The sequence below is a fragment of the Paramormyrops kingsleyae genome, chromosome 4 (assembly GCF_048594095.1).
Source record: "Paramormyrops kingsleyae isolate MSU_618 chromosome 4, PKINGS_0.4, whole genome shotgun sequence".
NCBI lineage: Eukaryota > Metazoa > Chordata > Actinopteri > Osteoglossiformes > Mormyridae > Paramormyrops > Paramormyrops kingsleyae.
The window spans coordinates 43592903-43614066 of NC_132800.1; the positions used below are offsets into that span (position 1 = coordinate 43592903).

General features: G+C 42.4%; 1 protein-coding gene across 6 annotated transcripts in view; it reads right to left on the reverse strand.

The window, feature by feature from the left end:
- Positions 1 to 1815: 1815 nt before the first annotated feature.
- The window catches only part of sh3kbp1 (SH3-domain kinase binding protein 1), a 55206-nt gene continuing 35857 nt past the window's right edge, over positions 1816 to 21164 (reverse strand). For all 6 annotated transcript variants that reach the window (XM_072711430.1, XM_023798324.2, XM_023798325.2 and 3 more), the window contains 6 exons: positions 19209 to 19282; positions 18899 to 19008; positions 16160 to 16303; positions 15689 to 15861; positions 15469 to 15532; positions 1816 to 2465 (listed from right to left, as the gene is read on the reverse strand). In XM_072711430.1, coding sequence (XP_072567531.1) covers positions 2427 to 2465; positions 15469 to 15532; positions 15689 to 15861; positions 16160 to 16303; positions 18899 to 19008; positions 19209 to 19282 — 604 coding nt within the window. In that variant the 3' untranslated portion in view covers positions 1816 to 2426. The remainder of the gene's footprint in view (positions 2466 to 15468; positions 15533 to 15688; positions 15862 to 16159; positions 16304 to 18898; positions 19009 to 19208; positions 19283 to 21164) is intronic.

Sequence of the window (21164 nt, forward strand, 5' to 3'; positions counted from 1 at the left end):
TTTAGCAAGCCTGTACATGTGGCCGACAGAAATATGCATGTAAAAACCCCAGTCAGAAAGGTTAGTCATTCCCATGTACGGGTAAGTTCAATAGCCCCAAAACAACGGCACACAAAGGCATATGCCACTGAATCATTTAAACAATATTAACATTGTCATTGTCGAACAGAAATGTCGAGGGCCATTAAAACATGTCCAGCGGTGGACGTGGTGAAAATGACAGGTTTCCATTGGGACTGAGCTATTAACACAAGACTGGAGTGTCTACAGCACCTCCCTGGGAGTGGATTTTAAAAGCAAATAAACCTGGCTACCAAATTTAGTATATGAAACGAAGCAGATCGCGATTAGGAAAATCAACAGAGCCAGCGTCAGCACTTCCAGTGCGCCTGTTGATGTTACTATATAAAACTACGTTTTATTTCTCTTCTTTACTGCTCCAAACCCCGGTGAAACACAGACGTACTCTAATGGGGACGGAGGTGTATAGGGCTGAGGTCCCAGTGTCCCCGCGCCAGTGCCAGTGACGTCCAGAGGTGCTGCCCCTGCTGCTCCCGGTTCTCCAGGCACCCTCTGCGGTCCATGCGATGCCTACGCCTTTTCCCGGAAGCTAACTGCCAGGAAAAGTGTGCCGCGTGATCGGCGATGCCAGCTGTGCCCGTGCCCTTCGAGCGCCCTCTGGAATCGCGCCGGGTACTTGTGGCGCTCTAGATAAATGACATCACCCTGTCATCTCCACAGTGACCGGGGCATGTGGCTGGTCATGCTAGACGAGCCTGTGTCTCTGTGGGCACCCTCACCCACAACAAACACAGTAAAGGGCAATTGCCTGTTCCTGATAGGGCCAGGATGCTGGGCTGTTAAGTTGCTGTGTGTTTGCTGGCTCAGGTGAAGGGGTGCCCCTCCAGCCATCTTGAAGACAGGGTCAGCTGTGGGTACAGGGGCTCTTCATGCTGATTTGTTCACCCCACTCTGAATCCTGGCAGAGTATATAAACTGGAGTGTTCAAATGTGTGTCTTTAACCCCCTAGTCCCATACAGTCTCCACCTGTGCTGGGTCCATTGTTTTTTTCCCCTGCATCTTCCATGTTTATTTTCTGCACTGTTGACCTTCTCCCTGTCCTGTCCTGTCCTCGCAAATCCCATCCCCCAATAATCCTACCATTCTTGCTCAATCCCAGGCTGCTGTGGATCGTCCAGATGAGAATGACTGCCACTCTTTGAAGCGCACGCTTTGATGTTCTCTGCATGTGTGTGTGCTTCAGCAGGGATGTGCACAGGCCTGGCCCTGTGAGCTAATGCAGGGTAAACTCCCAATCATAACACGCAGGCTAACTCGCCGCATGTGGCTGCATGTCTGCTCAAGCGCAGGTTATGCAGCACAACTGTGCAAACAACCAGTGATGGGAATTTGCTCTCGGGGCCCCGAGCATAAGGCGCAACCTCACTGGCTGCAGAACTTTTGCACAACTGGATATGAAGCAATGCCTTTTCTCAACTGTAAACCAGAGGCCAAGAATTACCAGAAATGTTACTATGCTCACATGACCAAACATTTGGCATGAACAGCTGCTGTTTTGTGGGTGAATGTCTGCCGTTGTTTTGTTACGTCCCACTGACCTCCTGAGCATTCACAAATCATGACTGAGTGAGCTGTGTCTGAGTGCCAGTTTTAGGAGAGCCATGTGACTGCAAAGATGGCTCTAGGGTGACACCTGGTGGCAGAAACTTGATAAGCAGCTGGGCTGCTGTCAGGGAAAACATCATACAACAGGACCACAGAAACAAGTGCTACAATAAATGAGAAGAAAAAAAAACAATTAGTGTGTTTTTTTAATAAAATTTTCCACACATAACTGCATTTTTAGTACATCAAAATACAAAAGTATATATAATTATATATATATTTATATAATAGATTTCTGCAAGAAATAACTAAGTTTGCAAATGAAACCTTGTCATCACCATAAGGACCAAAGCAAAGGACGGTGAAAACCAAGAAGGCCTCGGTGTACGGTCGCCATGGAGGTCACGTGCGGGGCTAGTGTGTGTCAAGTCCCTCTACGGCTCCCCCACACAGAAATTAAACGAGCAGGAGCCCCCAGGCGCAGGGAAAGATGCAGTGGGACCACAGTCCAGTGGGAAACAGCTGCATTCATTTGATAGGGAACAGTACCAGTGAGGCTCAGCACCCAGAACCCGCGTGGTGTCCGGGTGGCCTGGCCCTGTCCCCTCAGACACCCTACATTTCCACAGGCAGAGTTTATAACAAATAAAAACAAAGGAAGCTATTAGAACAGTAAGGGGGCAGGACTTATCCATGATTTGTTTGTTTGTTTTTTGGCACAGAAGGTTTTGGCTGTCACGTGTCTTCAAGTCTGTGGCCCATGGGGCCGGGTGGGCTGTGTCCTCCCCCCACCCCCCCCTCACTTGCAGAGGGCTTTCTTGATGCTCTCCACCTCCATCTGAAACACACACACAGCGAGGCAGCTGAGGCCGGTAGCTGACAATCACTTCCCACTTTAAAAAGTTAGCCACACTGGCATAATTGCACCTTGCTAATCTTTAAGGGGGCTGTGGTCTATGACTGCATCAATACTGCAATGAACTTATACATCACGATTCAGCCTGTCACAAGTTTTCATTGAAGGCCAAAATGTGAACTAGTTAAAGCTTCTTTTGATCTTACCAGTTAACTAGTGAGGCTCAAAATGTTTACCAGTAAAACTAGTAAAAGCATAAATTGAATCTATTGATTTTCCAACAAAAATCCCATCCAGTGAAAATGTAACCCCATAAAGCCTAATGAGGTTTTACTGATGTTCACTGCTAGCTCCTTTCTTACTATCCATGCAGAATAAAGCATGAAAATGCATTTGTGCAAGTAAAACATAAAAACAGCTCTGCTTCATTGCTTTTTCTTTCTTTCCGTTCAACTATGAGGCATCAAACTGGACAAAAGCTGAGAGGAACACAATAAAAACGTTGCAGATGATTGGATCTGCAAACTCAATACAGAAAGTCTGGGTCTCTAAATCAAGGTCTGTTCTTAGTCAAAGAAAGTAGGAGTCCTACATGCAGGACTGACATGCCCATTATTTTTAGGAGTTTCTCCTGAACAGGCAAGTTAGGAGCTGCTTTTAGCCTTAAGATGCTTTGTGACTACGGGCCCAGGTGCCCGTTAACTAGTGCTATAGATATCTGGGAATTTATTTACGTAGGATATAGTGAAGAGGTTAGTAGTGATGTGTAGCCTAATTTTCTGAAGTCCCGTTTCCTCCCATAAGAAAAGAATGTGCGATAAACGCGTATATCAAACAATAACTAATCAATAACATTCAAGGCCCATATTAACAAAGCATTTTATCTTACCACTTACAGTACTCCTAATTCACACTAAAAGTTTTTAAGTACAAATATTTTTTTCCTAAAACCTATTCACAAAGTAGCTGAGAGCAACTTTTAGTTAGGAAGAGAGCCAACTCCTTCGCTATGGCTGACGTCAGTTCTCATGCATGAGCTTGCCTGCAATAATCACTGGGACTGGTGGATAAGGGGCCAGCATGTGCTGTTGAAAATGTATGCCACAACATTCCATAAACACAAATACAGTGGAAATCACTTATGGTGATCATCGTTATAATGATTATTTTACACTTATATGGATCAACAAGCTTGGGACAGAATCATTGCTGTACAAGTACAGTTTAAATAATTCACTTATAATAATCAAGCAGTCTTACAGTGTTCATTTTTGGTCTTTTTAAGCATGACAACATATGGAAAAATGAAAACTATGGTTTTTTAAAAATGATTATTTACTTTGATAACCCTACTTTGCCTTGCGGTAACCCGTCTGCTTCTGGCTAGCTACCTGAAGATAACGCTATGTGCTCAGAATTGTATTGTTTCAGAGAAAGGCTATTTGCATAACCAATCGACAAAGAAAGTGCTTGCAAGTCCCACCCCAAAGTACCAAAGTAGCAAAAAAGTACCTCAGTTGGTTTGGAACTTTAGGTACTGGTACTTGACTGGAAGTTAATGGAAAAGGTAAAGTGCCAAAAGTACGGTACTTGGTGCGGTGGAAAAGGGCCCTGTGACTCTCTGGACACTTTTCCACGGCACCAGGTCCCGGTCTAGGCACAATAATACTGCTGTCTTGAAAAAAGTTACAAACTCATAAAAAGACAATAAACTAAGTAAAAAAAAAAAAGAAGTAATAATAATGCATGGACAACGGAAGAGACCCAAGCTTTATTTGTGATCTGGGTGTGAGAACCGGAAGCAGATCTGGATGGCATGACAAGAAATAAAAAGCACAGTGCAAACGGCTTATAGTGATCACAGATATACTGATCAACCGCTTATATGGATCACCAAGCTCGGCACAGGATCATTCCTGTACAAATACTGTTTAAATATGTTGCTTATAGTAATCAAGTAGTTCGCTTACAGTGCTAATTTTGGGTCTTTTTAAACATGACAACATACAGAAAAAAAATCAAAACTACGCTGATTCTTTTTCTTTTCTTTTTTTTTTTAACTTCATTTGACCACCCACCTTTGTCTTGCGGTAACCTGGCTAGCTACCTGAGGCTGATGCTGCATGCATAGAAAACATGGTTTGTCATTTTCTCTCAATGACAAATATGGACTCATCAAAGTTTATTACAAACTGCCAAAACCAAGCCAACGAGATGCAGCCGCAAAACTACAATAAGGTATATTTTACGTACAGTACTGTATTAGTGTATTTGAATTATACAGTTCAGTAATTTGAAAAGTGTTTGAAACAGCTGTACTGTATTTAAAATCAATAAAATTCAGTGCATAGCGACGTTGTTCGTTTTATTACCTTATATCCATGTAATAAATATACAAATGTCAATTACAGTAGATGGTAATCTGCCTGAGACAAAGAAAAAGAAAAAAAGAAGAATGGTTATAATGATCACTGTAAGCAGTTTCCAATGCATATGATTCGGTTGTTTCTGTTTGCTGGAGATGTTACTGCATCTCTCACAAGCTCCACAACAATCATTATTCCCTCCTGACGGACGCAGTATCCTTTAAGTCAGAGGTCACTAACAGGCGGACTGCGGTCTGGATCCGGACCCAGAAGCTGTCCCATACGGACCCAGACTGATAGCCAAAACAGAAAGTTATTATTTTAAACCTGACAGGGCACTTCTATTTTAACCGGCGCAGCTTTTGTAGTCTTTTCGGTAGTGGTTTGGCACATTGGCGGTTCCGTTTCCCACGTCAATGAACGTCCAACGTCTTTGACCTCCAAGCAAGACGTAGTTCGGCGTATGCAGCCCCTCGTTTGCGCTAATGTGCAACACCCGCAACCAAAAAGCGTAATGTTCCTAACAGAGTGGCTGGTCTGTCCTGAAATTGTAAAGCTGAAAAGTTTTCAAACACAGTGTGTAGGCCTATTATATAACATGTTGGATAAATAGACATAGGTTATTGGTGACTTCATGTTCGTTGAAATTTCAGCTTTTTAAACAACTGTATAAACTAAAAGTAATGTTATTTGTTATATAAATCAACTCAGGTGAAACAAAAAATGTATGTTTTCAGGGTTGCCAAATCTCAAGCATCTGACATGACACTCACACTTTCAGACTAACGCAGCAAATCAATATTATTCCATTATAAATGTCATGAGGCATGGAACGGGGACCCTTAACTTTACTGTTTCAAAAATCCTTATCTGAAGGTGTGGTACCTTCTGATTGGAAGCATGCCAACATAACGCCCATTTTCAAAAAAGGGGATAGAAGTAATTTGTCAAACTATAGGCCAATCAGTCTAACTTGTATAACTGGTAAAGTTATGGAGGCTATGATCAAAGAGAAAATGGTAGATTACCTGGACTCAAATAACATTTTGAGGGATAGCCAGCATGGATTTAGGAGAGGTAGATCCTGTTTAACAAATCTGTTGGAGTTTTTTGAGGAAGCTACTCAGGAAGTTGATGATAAGAAGGCCTATGATGTCATCTACTTAGATTTCCAAAAGGCTTTTGATGTTGTCCCCCACAAGAGGCTCTCACTTAAACTCAAAGCGACAGGTATTTTAGGAACTGTAGCGACCTAGATTGATAACTGGTTAACAGATAGGAAGCAGCGAGTAGTTATAAGAGGCACAATGTCACAGTTGGCCTGCGTTCATAGTGGGGTACCGCAGGGTTCAATTTTAGGACCACTATTGTTCCTAATTTACATAAATGATATAGACACCAATATATACAGTAAACTGCTGAAATTTGCAGATGACACCAAGGTGGGTGGTGTAGCAGATACTGAACTAGCGGCTCAGCAGCTTCAGCAGGATCTTGATTTAATTAGTGACTGGGCCGACACCTGGCAGATGAAATTTAACATAGACAAATGTAAGGTACTCCATGTAGGCAGCAGAAATATAAAGTACAGGTATTTTATGGGACCTACTGAAATAAAGGTAGCTGATTATGAGAAAGACCTTGGTGTGTATGTTGATGCTTCCATGTCTCATTCTCGCCAGTGCGGGGAAGCAATAAAAAAGGCCAATAGGATGTTGGGGTACATCTCCAGGTGTGTGGAGTTTAAGTCAAGGGAGGTAATGTTAAGATTATACAATTCCTTGGTGAGACCTCACCTAGAATATCTTACACCATATCTTAAAAAGGACATTGCGGCCTTAGAAAAGGTGCAGTGTAGGGCCACAAGAATGATTCCTGGTCTTAGAGGAATGTCATACGAGGAAAGGTTAGTTGAGCTAAATCTGTTCAGCCTCAAGCAAAGGAGACTGAGGGGGGACATGATCCAGGTCTATAAGATTCTAACAGGTTTGGATGCTGTTCAACCGAATAGTTACTTCAGCATTAGTTCAAATACAAGAACTCGTGGCCATAGGTGGAAATTAGCGGGAGAACATTTCAAACTGGATTTAAGGAAGCACTTCTTTACACAGCGTGTAGTGAGAGTATGGAATAGTCTTCCTGATAACGTAGTGCAAGCTGAATCCTTGGTTTCTTTTAAATCAGAGCTAGATAAGATTTTAACAACTCTGAGCTATTAGTTAAGTTCTCCCCAAGCGAGCTCGATGGGCCGAATGGTCTCCTCTCGTTTGTATAGTTCTTATGTTTTTATGTTCTTAGGAGTTGCGTTAACACAGGGTGTAATTAGGAAACCACGCTCAGGTACATGCAACCACTACATAACGTTAATGACCAGACTCCTAAAGGTACACAGACATGGATTTATTTATTTTTTTTTATTTTTTTTTTTTCCTTTCTTTCTTTTTTTTTTTTTTTTTTTAAATGTGTCCTGTCCGGCAGCTTTAGCAAGCAGAATAATGGTCTGAATGCACTGCTGTGTCAGACATATTTGCTTTGCCATGAGGGGCTCTATAGACTCTGTATAGGCCCTTCATGTTGGTTGATTTCTTTTTATTTGTATATTTATTGTATTTTATTTTTAACACATGTGAAATATTCCAGTTGCCGAGCTGTCCGGAAGGGAGTGATAGTGAAGAAAAGGGGTAGGGAGAGAGATTATAGAGGAGGCGAGAGAGGAGAAAAGAAGGAAAAAAAAAAAAAAAAAAAAAAAAACACGAACAAAGGGGGAGACAACAGTGGGAGAGAGGCTAAGAAAGACAACAGTAACGTAAAAAGCACATATCAAGGAGAAAAAAAAATAAAAAAAAATAAAACAGCATTTGAAATACAACCAAAAATGGACAAATACAAAGACACAACCAGAATTAAAGAAAATAAAACAGATATACAGACATCCAAAATTGTTGCATGTGCTTGGAAGGGAGTGTGGAAGTGGGTTTGCATGTGTGTTCTTCTGTGTGGGGGTATACGTGTGTTGGGTGCGTGTGAATTTCTCCATGGAATGTACTTGATAGCAAGGGCGGGGGGCCGCAACCCCACCCCACAAGAGCCAGAGGCCAGCGGAGACAGGCCCAGGAGACCCAAGGCATCCACGGCCCCCCAAGAGCACAGAGGAGCCAAGGCCCCACGCTCCCACGACAGCCGCGTCCCCACCCCAGCAGGAGGAGGAGGGGGGAGACCCCAGGCGCAGCCCCCCGCAGCCAAAAGGGCACGAGCCCCAGAGAACCAGAGGCAACAGGCAGCCGACCCCGCGAGGGGGACGGCCGCTCCCGCACGGGCCAGAGCCAGGGCCCCAGGACCCCAGGCGGCCGGGAGCCGACCGGCCCCCGGCAGAGAGCCCCACCGCGCCGGAGAGGCCCGAGCCCCCCCCAGGCCACCACCCGGGGAGGAGGGACAGCAACCATGCCAAGGAGGCAGCCGCGCCCAGGAAGGAGCAGCTAGCCCCGGACCCAGGCCCACACTGCCCACGCAGACACCTCGCAGACACACCTCTCAGCCATACACATAGACCATACACCCACTCACACAACATACACAGACACATACACAGAGACAAAAAGACATAAGCCCATCCACTCCGGACCGCCCTCCGCCATGCGGGGGAACGGACGCCACCCCCCAGCGCCAGCCGCAACCCCAGGGCGCCGCCAGCCGGACGCCCGCCCGAGTGCCCCCCCACCATCGCGGGCAGGGAGCGGGGGTGTAGGAAGACCCGCCCACTCTCCTCCCCCACGCACCTGTGTGAGAAGTGGAGTGTTGGATGCATGTGTTGGTGAATGTATGTGGTGTAAGGAGTGAGTGAGTATGACTGTTGAGAAACTTAAGATGGATTTAAAATTGACGGGGGAAGCGCGGGGGAGCACTGCTTGCAAACAGCTCTCCTCCTCATCACCCCCCCGCCAAGACCCTCAATGTATATGGTGTAAGTAAAATTGAGGGGCGGGCAGCAGTGAAGAGGTGAGTGAGACCACCTCAGCGGCCCCACCCACCAACCTCTAGGTAGTGCCCCCACCCCCCAAGGCCCTGTGTGTATACTGATATGTGATGACTAAAGTGTAATTAAAACAAGGGGAGGCAGAGGGCCGCGCAGCACAGCGAGTAAGGCCATGTGAATGGCCCCCCTCACTGCAGCGTGCGCGGCACATACCCACCCCAAGATCCTACATGTGTGCGTGGCATGTTATGTGAGTGAGGGGGGAGAGGGGCTGGGATTCATGATACCAGGGGGAAGATCACTACCCCCTGGCAGAAGAGAGCCAGCTAACCAAGCTGGCTCATTAGGCACCCCAGCTCCCCACCGCGGCACGGGATGGAGCGGACCCGGGGGGCCCCCGGCGACAACCCCCCGGAGCAGCGCCGACGCCAAGAGCTAACCCCCATCCCCCCCCACCCCGAAGGACAGCCCGCACTCAGTCACCCACTCATTCGACGACAAAAAGTGGCAGACCAGCCCGGGCTCGAGACATGCCACCCCCCAAACAGCGCAGGCCGGCCCCCCAGACATGGACCATCCCACCCCCCCCGGCGGCGCCCCAGAGGGAGCACAGGCCACCCCCGCGCAGGAAGGCACCCACCGAGGAAACGGCCAGGCCCCGGGCACCAGAGCCCCAGACCCCCACCCAGGCCCGCACCGAAGAGGCCAACCACCCATCCCAGGGCCACATGGATTTAAATACACAGAACTAATGAAACACAACTAGAAACAGCTGATGACACGGGGATTCCACATGAGGCAGCGAGGGGGCGTGGCACACAGAAGGATAGACACGTGCAGGACATGACAAGAAACCTAAACCTATTTTTTTTTTAAGGTTACTTAAATATATATCACACTAAATAGTTAGACATTATGATCTTCTGGACCTTTGCTTCAAGAAATTTTCTCTAACTGGACTGCTTTAAATTTTAGTTGAATACCCCTGCTTTAAGTCATTCAGCTTTCGTTTAATGTTTCCATGACATTGCAACGTGGATTGACAGCAGAAATTTTGCAACTGTTTGTGAATTTGTCTTAGTGACTTAGGAGTCCTGTTAATTACTTTTTAATTCAACCAGACTTAGGTGCTAGTTTTACTGCTAAGGGGGCTTTGTGAATTTTTGCCTTAAGATGCTTTGTGAAGATTTTTTTTGCAAGAATAACAAAATACCCGCTGAGTAACGGCAATCTGTCCCATGCAATCCCCAACAGAATAAAACAAGAGAAAAGTATTGGTCCCACAACAACTATCGAAATGGAGTGACTCGTGATAATTTAGGCTACTCTATTTCTGGAAACAGCACAAAGATCCATGACACACAGATATGAATATTCATGTTCCGAACAAAGTGAATAGTTTACTCCAAAACGGCCAGTAAGCCAAGCGGAGCGAAATTATCAGCTGAGTTGTTTCAGAGTCTACCTCAATTAATTCTCTTTTTGCACTTCCAAGTTCAAGGAGGTGCATGGCAGTGAAAAGTGGATGACAGGGATGGAAATTTGCCTGCCATGGCTCATCTTTCTCAAACACTTAAGTTGCATTCTTAATCTGAAATGACATTTACACAGAACATTTAATCTGATAGATTTGACTGTGAAGCGAAATACAGGAAATAGTCTGAGCATCTGACCAAGCTCTCTGTTTCTGGCTTTCTGCATGATACGGACATAGAATAAATTATTACCAGGCTACCTATACTGTATGTTGGAAGCTATTCTTATTATCACTGTTACAATGACTATACAGTATTTGTATTGTATTTGCATATTATCAGCTTTGCGTGCTTCGTGTTAGGCTGCTAACTTTACTGATCTTGGATGGATTCGCAGAAACGTCGATTAGTGTCAGTTGCCTGTGTTAGCAACAAAATATACTTAATAAGCAGTGAAAACGACGGCAATGATCCCATCTGCAAACAGAGAGATTGCACTCCTTCTCACTTAGACGTATCTTTATTGCATCAATCAGTCCCTCCAGTTTCTCGTGATTTTGCGATCCCATCAAATCTCGCGAAATCAGCAATTTTCCGCATATTTTCACGATGCTGCATATTTTGTATCCTATCACATAATTTTTGCAAAAAATTACCCAAAAATTGTTAGGCATATAATTTTGATGCGGATCTGATGTTGTGTGTGGTGGTGGTTGCTCAGAATAATGTAAAGTCATTAGAATAAGTAATTGTGTTTTCGCAGACGTGAAGATTGGGTCCGCATGTGCATCGCACTCAACATACCTCTTTCAAAGACTGACCATCCTCTTGTGAGTAAGTACTATACTATACTGTACTATAATCAGCGACTTGAGTATGTTTTTCGGAAGCAGATGATGAGGCATTTGATGAAACTGAGATGTAAAGTCACATTAACATTTCTGGAAAATGTGGTGTTTGAAGGCAGCTACACTGAAATGTTGAAAATGTTTCTGTGTCTATCAGTTTGATTCAGATCACTCTTTTTCTAGCTGTGAAAAGTTTTGGGCCGTGTTGATGTTAGCTGATCTCTACAAGTTAAAGGCATCTCTGTTTTTGAGGCAATTGAGAGAAGACACAACAAATTTAGTATTTTCTGGTGTTTACCTATTATTTCAGCTTTAAAGCTTATTATATTTAAGTTTTTCAGAATAACAGTTAATTTAAGTTTTTAAGTTAATTTAAGAATTTAAGTTATTTTTGAATGACTCATTTTGAACATTTGTGGAAAGATGTGGGCAATGTCTGTGTGGGCTTGTGTTCACAAATCTTGGGATTTATTGAGGCAATTACATCAAGACTGAAGAACAGAAAATAAAAAAAAAAATGTTCATGCAATTAATCTGTCTGCCTGTTGGTTTTCTTATTCTCTCACTCATTTTGAGTCTCACTAGCCTATGTAGACCTTGGATGGAGTTTACCAAAGTAAAAAAAAAATAGCAAAATTTCTTGCAAATTTTGAGAAAACACCGCCACAAATTAGTCATTCAAAAATCACAAAAAATATCGTTAAATCCTGGAGGGACTGATCTATATAGTGAAGTTAGGATATTTTAGAATGGGAAATGAATAAACAGTAGAACCTAGGGCAGAACGATTTATCAACTTCAAATCGAAATAATGTGATCTCCAAATCGCAAAGACTGCAATTTTGGAAATGCATTCTACAGCTTGACTGACCAAAAGTTTCAAACTGTTCTGAAGATATTTTTTACTAATTCATGCTGTTCTCCTTGTGTCACAGTCATTTTCACCAATCAGAAGTGCCGTGCTCCTCATGTGCCAGTCATGCTCACCAATCAGAAGTGGCCCAAGGCGACTCCCCATACACCCACAAAAAACACATGAAACCCATGGAAAACGTTACATTCTCGGTGCAAAAAATACTGATTCCGCTGCTGAGCTATAAGTGAATTACCTATGTATTTCATGCAATTTCACATTTTAACATTTTTAGAAGCTGTGTTACAACTATGAATCGGCATTACAAGTGCACAAACAGGGAAGGAGACCCTGCATACATGCTGAAGATCCAACTAGGGAGTTGGAAAATTGTAATTATAACATGACGCGCGTTCAATCGGTTAAGTCCGTGAAAAATGGAGGTGATAAGAAAGCAAGTTCTTGTTTTGCTTTATTTTGCGTTCCTTCAATGCCAAAATATGCAAAACAAAAGAAATGACTAGATTACTTTCCGTAATCCCTTGCTCAAACAACAGGTGGCCAACTGCTACATATCAAATATTGAGACAAAAGGCTGTCAAAATGTTTTTCATGGTACACGATGAAAAACATTCAAAACAGTTTTGCAGTGACACGCGACATAAAATGGTCTGCTTTCAAAATAAGTTGCCTTTCACAGTGGAGCTATTCATTGTCTCTGCCGTAACTGACACGCTTCCAATTTGGGAACTCGGGGCTTAAATAAAGTCCCAAGTTTCCCACTGGTAAATACGACTTTGTAGTGGCATTCACGTGCGCTCATCTCGTATTTACGATTTTTCTGACACGACTTGAAGGCAGGGTTAGATTTCTTCCTGTCCTGAAGGCGTGTGAATGGAGCAGCATTTTGATAGTCAGGAGAATCCAGGCAATAATTCCCGATACAAAAGTCAAACAATTTTTACTGACTGTCATTGTTTGAGGTAGAGATGGGCAATCCACATTTTTTCAGTTCCGATCCGATTCCGATACACAACTGCTGATACCGATACAGATTCCGATACAAGAGCTCTTTTTACTTTGTTATACTTTATATATTATTAAGGCATTTGCAGTTCAATATGAATATCTTCAAAGCAAGTATACACAAATTGCGAATGCTTAAAATTTTAACAGTTTTTCTCCCATTGGCGTCAGCGCAGTTACACTTTTGTTGCGATGGCAGCCTCTCTTGTATCACAAGCTGCAGCGAGTTCTCAAAACAGTCCAATTAAGTTAGCGACTCCCAAATCATCCATTGGTTTGTTTTGTCTCGCAGTTGCGTGCACTTTGTTAAATGGGATTGTCCATTAAACGCTATTCCCAGCTCAAAAATTTATTTTACATAGATTGCAAATCGCTGTGCTACTGGCTTCTGTTAAAAGCGTAAAATACTCCCAGATCATCACATCTTATCTTACGCTCCTCGTACTGCGAAGGGTATGCGCATGACGTCACAGCAGGCGGAAGTCACTGTACTCACTGTACACCCACTGTACACCCACTGAGTAGCAAAAAAGACTGAGGGGCAGCGATAGCATTCGATTTCAATGCCGCAAAAAAACACATGTAAAATAGGAAAGAGCTGTCATGTGATTGATTGCCAAAAACTAAATAAGTAAGTATAGGATGTGGATCGGTCACGCATGGCCAATACCTGATCCGTCAAATAGGTCTGGACCGGCCCCGATACCGATCCGAATTTCGGTATTGGTGCATCTCTAGTTTGAGGTGCACAGATCCCACCCGCTTGCTGCTCTGTGTCTGGCAGTTATGGGTTTACAAAACTTTGTGTACATGACAAAGCAGCCTGATATCCCAGCATTACAAGCGCAAGTTTGTGAATTTATAATCCTGATTCGTCATTGTATATTAAGTTTGCGCACTTGAAAATATGTGAACCTTAAAGCTACAAATTTGTGCATACTTTTTTGGAAACAAACTTTGCTGAACAGATGTACAAAACTAAAATACAAGTGTGCAAATCTCTGCACGGGTGTACAAAACTAAATTCTGAGTGCGCAAATCTATTTTACACAACCAAGGAATTCTGTCGTAATAATCACTCCGTAAATATTAGGGGTCCATGCAGCTGCAGGATCCCTATTGTTTATCTCTTACCGGAATTGTGTTATTTTTATTATCACTTTATGTTAACACAGTCGCAGCTTATGTGACAGTGTTTTATGTTTGATTGTTCTCTGCTAATTTAACCCTTGTGTACATGGGACTTCCAGGAAACAAAAGGGTGAAAAAGCGGTCGAGCTGTTCACTTTACCTTGTTCAGGTTGCTAACAACACAGCACTTTTTTTGACAAATAAATAAGCTATTTTGCCTCAAATTTATAGCAAATTGTTGTTTGTTAATGAAGAGTATGTGACAATCTAGGAACATTGTCCTCACTGAATCATATGACCATCTTCATCATATGCCCATGTAAAAAGTTCCGTTTGATTAAGAGTGGTTCTTAGTGTTCAGGAATGAGGTATTCAGTAAAGCTTTGCACAGCCACAGTTACCTGTGGCTTGATTTTTAAATATGTATATGCCTGATCACTAAAGACCTGAGATATGCACACAAGGGTAAAAAAGTAATACATGCATGTTGGAAGCAGGTCACATGTTTAAGTTCTCATCCTTGCATTGGAATATAGACCAGTTAATATTTTAATAATCTCATGTAGTAATGCTGCATCACATGTGGTAAATTCATTACACACTAAATATTGAACTGAAGCTTGACTTAATATTCAAATCACATATCGCGGTATCTGTCAGATAAACTGAGATTAGATATTTTCCCAAAGTTCTTCAGCACTAGTAATACCTCACTCATCATGTTTTATAGCAGGGGTCTCAAACTCCAGTCCTGGAGGGTCGGAGCCCTGTGTAATTAAGTTCTTTCCCCCTTCCACTACAAATGACTCAGCTCAAGAGTTGTGTAGTAATTAGCACAAGGAGTTGAATCAGGTGTGTTAAATGAGGGTGAACCAAAAACTGTGTAGGGCTCCGGCCCTCCAGGACTGGTGTTTGAGACCCCTGCTTTATAGGGTTACATTTTCACTGGGTGAGATTCTTGCTGGAGAGCCCATAGATTCAATTTATGCACTTTTCCTTCCTTCTGGTTAGAATTTAGTTTAACTAATGAGCATTTTGGCTTTCACTAGTTCGGCCAGTACATATTTTGAGCATTTTGTGCATTTTGGCCTTGCGAGCATTTTAGCTCACCAGTTAAGTAGCATGGAAACTTATAGGTCACTAGTTAAGTACTTACTGAAAAAGAGTGACTAGTAAGAGTAGTATTTTTAACTAATATGACAAAATGGCCAAACAGTGTGACGAAACATCCAACTAGTGCTGACAAAGACTGAACTAGCAGAGTAACCCAGTGCTAGCATGATCTGGGCAGCCTCCCCCCCCCCCAGACTCACCTGTAGAGTGAGGCGGCTCTTTCTTTCCTCATCCAGCTCCCCCGTCAGCTGCTTAATTTCTCTCCTGCAGGGGGGAGGATGGGGGGGGGCAGGAAATATAATTTATTATCACGGGAGTATCTGGAAAATCTCAGTAACACTGCACACACAGGAGACAGAGCACTCGCGGGCTCCCCCCCACCCCCTCCCCATCCACCCTCTTGCATCCACCCCCCCATACTTGTGCTGCAGCTTCATCATCTCCACGGCGGCCTGCAGGTCCCTGAGCTGAGCCTTGAGCTCTTCCATGCTGGGGGGCTCAGAAGAGCCCCCTGATGCCGAGGCATGGGGGGCGGTGCCGGAGGACAAGGGGGGGACGACAGGCTTGGGGGGCAAGGCTGACTTGTCACTGGTCTGAAAAAGCACCCCCACACACACACAGGCTGGTCACCATGATGACTGGACATACATGTAGAGCTCATGTGACATGGACACCGTGGACCGTGACAGTCCATACTGCCGTTTGGGTCAACAACGTGTTTTTAACCTAAACCTCAAACTGTAGTATAAGAGAGCTTTTTGAGGCTTGTTGCACAAAAAAGTAGCACGTGGCAGCGCCAAGAACTGCATGCTATGAAAGCAACCTCCATAGAAGTAATGGGGCATTATAAAGTGGTAGCAATGGAAGAGGGGACCTAGTGGGACAGCTTACTGGTAGGACTGGGGCAGTTTTGGGCACCTTCCTGGTGGCATCGAGAGCTTTAGAGGAGGAGGAATCCTGCCCCTCCTTCTCCTTCTCTGGCTTCTCATCATCTAGCACCAGGGAGTCTTGGAGGTCTGGGCTGGAGAGTGAGGACTGGGGGAGGGAGAAAATGGAGGGAATGATGACGGGCACACCAGGCACATCCTGAGGACTGAATCAAGGTTATAATAGTTTCGCAGTAGTTTTCAATAGATTTATTTCTATTTTATTTTCACTTGTTTTCAGTTTCCGTTTAGTTTTTATTAGTTTTTAAAGTGGGGTTGTTAATTTAGTTCAGTTTCATTTTATTGAAAATGCTTAGTTTTAGTTCAGATTTTATTAGTTTTAGGATTAGTTTTAATAATGTTAGGCATTTGTCAGAGGCTCAATTCAATCAAGTTAGAAACTGTATTGTGACAGGCATGTGACATCATGCATCTGTCGTTTGTACGGAGCCCGGATTGGACATGGAGGGGAAAAAACTTTTGCGAGATTTCACAAGTTTGAAATGGACTTTTGCAATATCCCGCCATACTTTTCCATTAACAACTTTACTGTTTCTGTTTAAAGTACAAAAGGTAGATTTAATGGGCTAATATTTATAAACTTAAACGATACAGACATGTCCATTGAAGTGTGCTTTAAACATTAAACTATGGGAGACAATGCACATGATGCCATTTTTGTATTATGGGTTTTTAAACGTATTCATTAACAATTGCACTATGTCCATTCACCGCCAGTAACTGTAAGCAAGACAGCTGGGATATTGAATGTGAAGCGCACACACCAACATTGAAATATTGATTAAAATTCGCCCATACAGAAATCTGTAAAACCAAGGGGTATTGTTTCCTTTCGCCAAATATATTATAGCTGGAAAACTAAATATAAAGCTAACTTTACCATGGTGTATAGTTATGGTTTAACCGAACCCACTTTCGGGGATACCTCCCTGGTATTCTCGCGTGATGATGTATGTGGGGATATCAGGATCTATAAGCTACTGAAATACTCCAGAAAGCGGGTTCGAGTTTAAAACGTAACCGAGACACCGCAGTAAAGTTAGCTTTATATTCAGTTTACTGGCTGTAATACCTTTAAGTATATATATATATATATATATATATATATATACATATATATATATATATATATATATATATATATATATGTGTATAATAATAAGTATATGGTTTACACTAATTAGTCCATTAATTCTATCTTTTGTACTTTAAACGCACACAGTATGAAGAAATGTATTGCAAGGTCTCGCAAAGGTTTTGCAGGATCTTGCAAAAGTCAATCTTTTTTTCCAAACCAATTAATTTTTTTCACCTCCATGTCCCTTCCAGGGCTCCGTACAGTTGCACACGTAAAACTGGCACAGCTAAAAAATAAATCATCCACCTAAAGTAATGTATAAAATAAATTTACAAAAATGAAAACTGAAGACATTTTCTCTGTAATTTCAGTTTATTTTAATTTGTTTTGTATAAATACACTACAGTTTCAGTTATGCATGTGCCAGGTGAAACATCATTCCAGTTGAATAATGTTTGTTAATGCAAGTTTATCATTTAAAAGATTAATTGATCAATTATGTTAGCACAGATGAAAATTGTTGTGCTGATTAAAGAAGCAATAAAACTGGCCTTCTTTGGACTATTTGAGTATCTGAAGCATCAGCAATTGTGGGTTTGATTATAAGCTCAAAATGGTCAGAAAAAAAGAAATTTCTTCTGAAATTCATTAGTCTATTCTTGTTCTGAGAAGTGAAGGCTATTCCATGTGACAAATTGCCAGGAAACTGAAGATCTGGTACAATACTGTGTACTACTCCCTTCACAGAGCAGTGCAAACCAGCTCTAACCACAATAGAAACAGGAGAGGGAGGCCCCGGTGAGAAGAAAGATATATTAGAGTGTGTAGTTTGAGAGACAGATGCCTCATAGGTCTTCAATTGGCAGCTTCATTAAACTGTACCCGCAAAAGACCAGTCTCAATGTCAACAGTAAAGAGGCAACTCCAGGATGCTGGTCGTCTAGGCAGAATTGCAAAGAAAAAGCCATATCTCAGAATGGCCAATAAAAAGAAAAGACTGAGATCTGCAAATGAACACAGACACTGGACAGAGGAAGATTGGGAAAAAGTGCTATGGATAGACGAGCCTAAGTTTGAGGTGTTCGGATCACAAAGAACGGAGATCAAATGGAAAGATGCTGGAGGAGGGCTTGACGACATCTGTCATGCATGGTGGAGACAATGTGATGGTCTGGGGCTGCTTTGGTGATGGTAAAGTGGGAGATTTGGAGGTAAAAAGGATCTTGAAGAAAAAGGATATCACTCCATTTTGCAACACCATGCCATGCTCTATTTTAATTATTATTTCATTATTTCAAGAATGTTTTAATAATTTCATTTTTTCAAAAATGTTTATTTCTAACTTTGTCAATGACTATTTCCTTTTTATTCAGCTATATTTCCTATTCAAACTCATTTCATGAATGTTTGCTTGGAAAACAAGGACATTTCGAAGTGACCCCAAACTACTGAACGGTAGTGTAGTTATTTTTTTGTGAAGCCTTGTTTTATTTCTGTTAATGAAAATATTTTTTCCTATTTTGTTTTCGTCACTTCATTAGTTTTCATGAATGACAACAACCCTGGACTGAATTACAGTGCCCCCTACTGGTCAGGCCTACTCACAGAGGTGAAGATCTGTGAGCGCGGACGACGGTCTATCATGCGCGGTCGAGACGCGGTCGGGTGGTTCAGCCGCTCCGTGGATGACACTATGGAGTCAAGGTCTTCCACATCTTCAGGGTGTGACCACGGTACCAGTTTGAACCAGGGACAGGGTGGGAGAACAGAGAGTGGGAGAGAGAGAAACAGGCATCTTTTTTGTTTTTGTGAATTGATCTGTAAAGCATGATGAGTGCGCAACACATCCTGACAACACCCCCACCCCCACAGTGTGTTAGCCCCAGAAATGTCAGGCAGCCCACAGACAGCTCACCTATGTCAGTAGACCTCTCTGAGGACCCCCGATCTGATGCTGGGGTCCCGCCCTCTGATTTGGAGCTGTCGCTTCTGCAGGGGAGGTCAGAGATCAGGCAGGGTGTAGAGTATGCATGAGACCACAGTGTGGGCATGTAATGTAATGTGTTCAGATGTGTTTTCATACGTGTGTCTAACTGTATGTCTGTGACTCTGTCTATGACTATGTCTGACTGACTGTGTCTGTGACTCTGTGTATGTCTTTCACACCCCCCACAATCTGTGGGTGCTTTTCCACCACACCAGATACTGTACTTTAGGTACTTTGAGAAAGTACCAGAAGTATGGTACTTCAAGGCGTTGCTTTTTCCACTAATGTAAAAACTGGTACCGGCGCAAAATGACATCACAATGCAAGGCAGGGTATTTTGTACTGAATTTGAAAAATGGCTGTAGTATATGACAGGACTGGACAATGTGCAATATTAAAACTAAGATTGCATGTTTAAGATCAGGTTTTTTCATACCTTCATACTGCTAAAACATTTTTACAATCTTATAGGAAAAAACCTTAGCTACCTTTGCAATTATAATGATTATTCATTTTATAAATGATCCAATATATGTTTAAAAATCAGTTTAAAGTTTACCGCCACTGCTTTTGCATGGGTGCCGCATACGTTCTCCGAGACAATCATAATCATATTATTGTGGCTGTTGAAATCACTCCTAGACTTATGGATTAAGGATTCATGTTAAAATCCTTTTTGCTTTATAAATACCCCAATATTTACAACAAAATAATATTATTATATTTAGAAATTTTCCAATACCATGCTGGGACTTTTTTTAGTTTATCGTTGTTTTTTGAGTTGGTAACTTTTTTCAAGATTGCAATTTTATTGTTTCAGAGAAAGGCTATTTGCATAACCAATCGGCAAAGAAAGTGCTTTCAAGTCCCACCCCAATGTACTGAAGTAGCAAAAAAGTACCTCAGTTGGTTTGGAACTTTAGGTACTGGAACTTGACTGGAAGTTAATGGAAAAGGGAAAGTACCAAAAGTACAATACTTGGTGCGGTGGAAAAGGGCCCTGTGACTCTCTGGACACTTTTCCACTGCACCAGGTCCCAGTCTAAGCACAATAATACTGCTGTCTTGAAAAAAATTACAAACTCAGAAAACAACAATAAACTAAATAAATTTTTAAAAAAAGAAGTAATAATAATGCATGGACAAGACCCAAGCTTTATTTGTGATCTGGGTGTGAGAACCGGAAGCAGATCTGGATGGCATGACAAGAAATAAAAAGCACAGTGGAAATGGCTTATAGTGATCACAGTTATACTGATCAACTGCTTATATGGATCAACAAGCTCGGCATAGGATCATTCCTGTACAAATACCATTTAAATACAGTGGTACCTCAGAACTCAAACTTAATCCGTTCAGAACTCCGGATTGAATCCTAAAAAGTTCAAGTTCAGATCGAATTTTCCCCATAAGAAATAATGGAAAACCAATTAATTGGTTCCCGGCCCCCAAAAATTACACCGAAATATGTTTTTTTTTTTTAGCATTTAAACACAAAAAGAACCGGATAAAACAAGAAGAGCATATACTGTACTGAACACATCTAAGCACATTTATAAAAACAGTAATTTTAAAAGTAAGAAAATAAATGTATACAAATAATGTGTCCTGCCCCGATCCTCTGCTCCTTCCGTGTGCCACGCCCCCTCGTTAACCCCGTGTGGAATCCCCATGTGATCATTGTTGTCATTAGTCCTCTGTATTTAGTCCGCGTTTCAGTTTGTTTCCCCAGTCCGGTCATTGTATTATCTGTCTGCATTTTGCCTGCCTTACCTGTAATTAAACCCTGTATTCCCCGATACCCTGACGTCTGCACATTTGTCTCCTTTCTGTCCCGCTGGGCACAACAATATTATTATAATTAAATGGTTTATTATTAATATT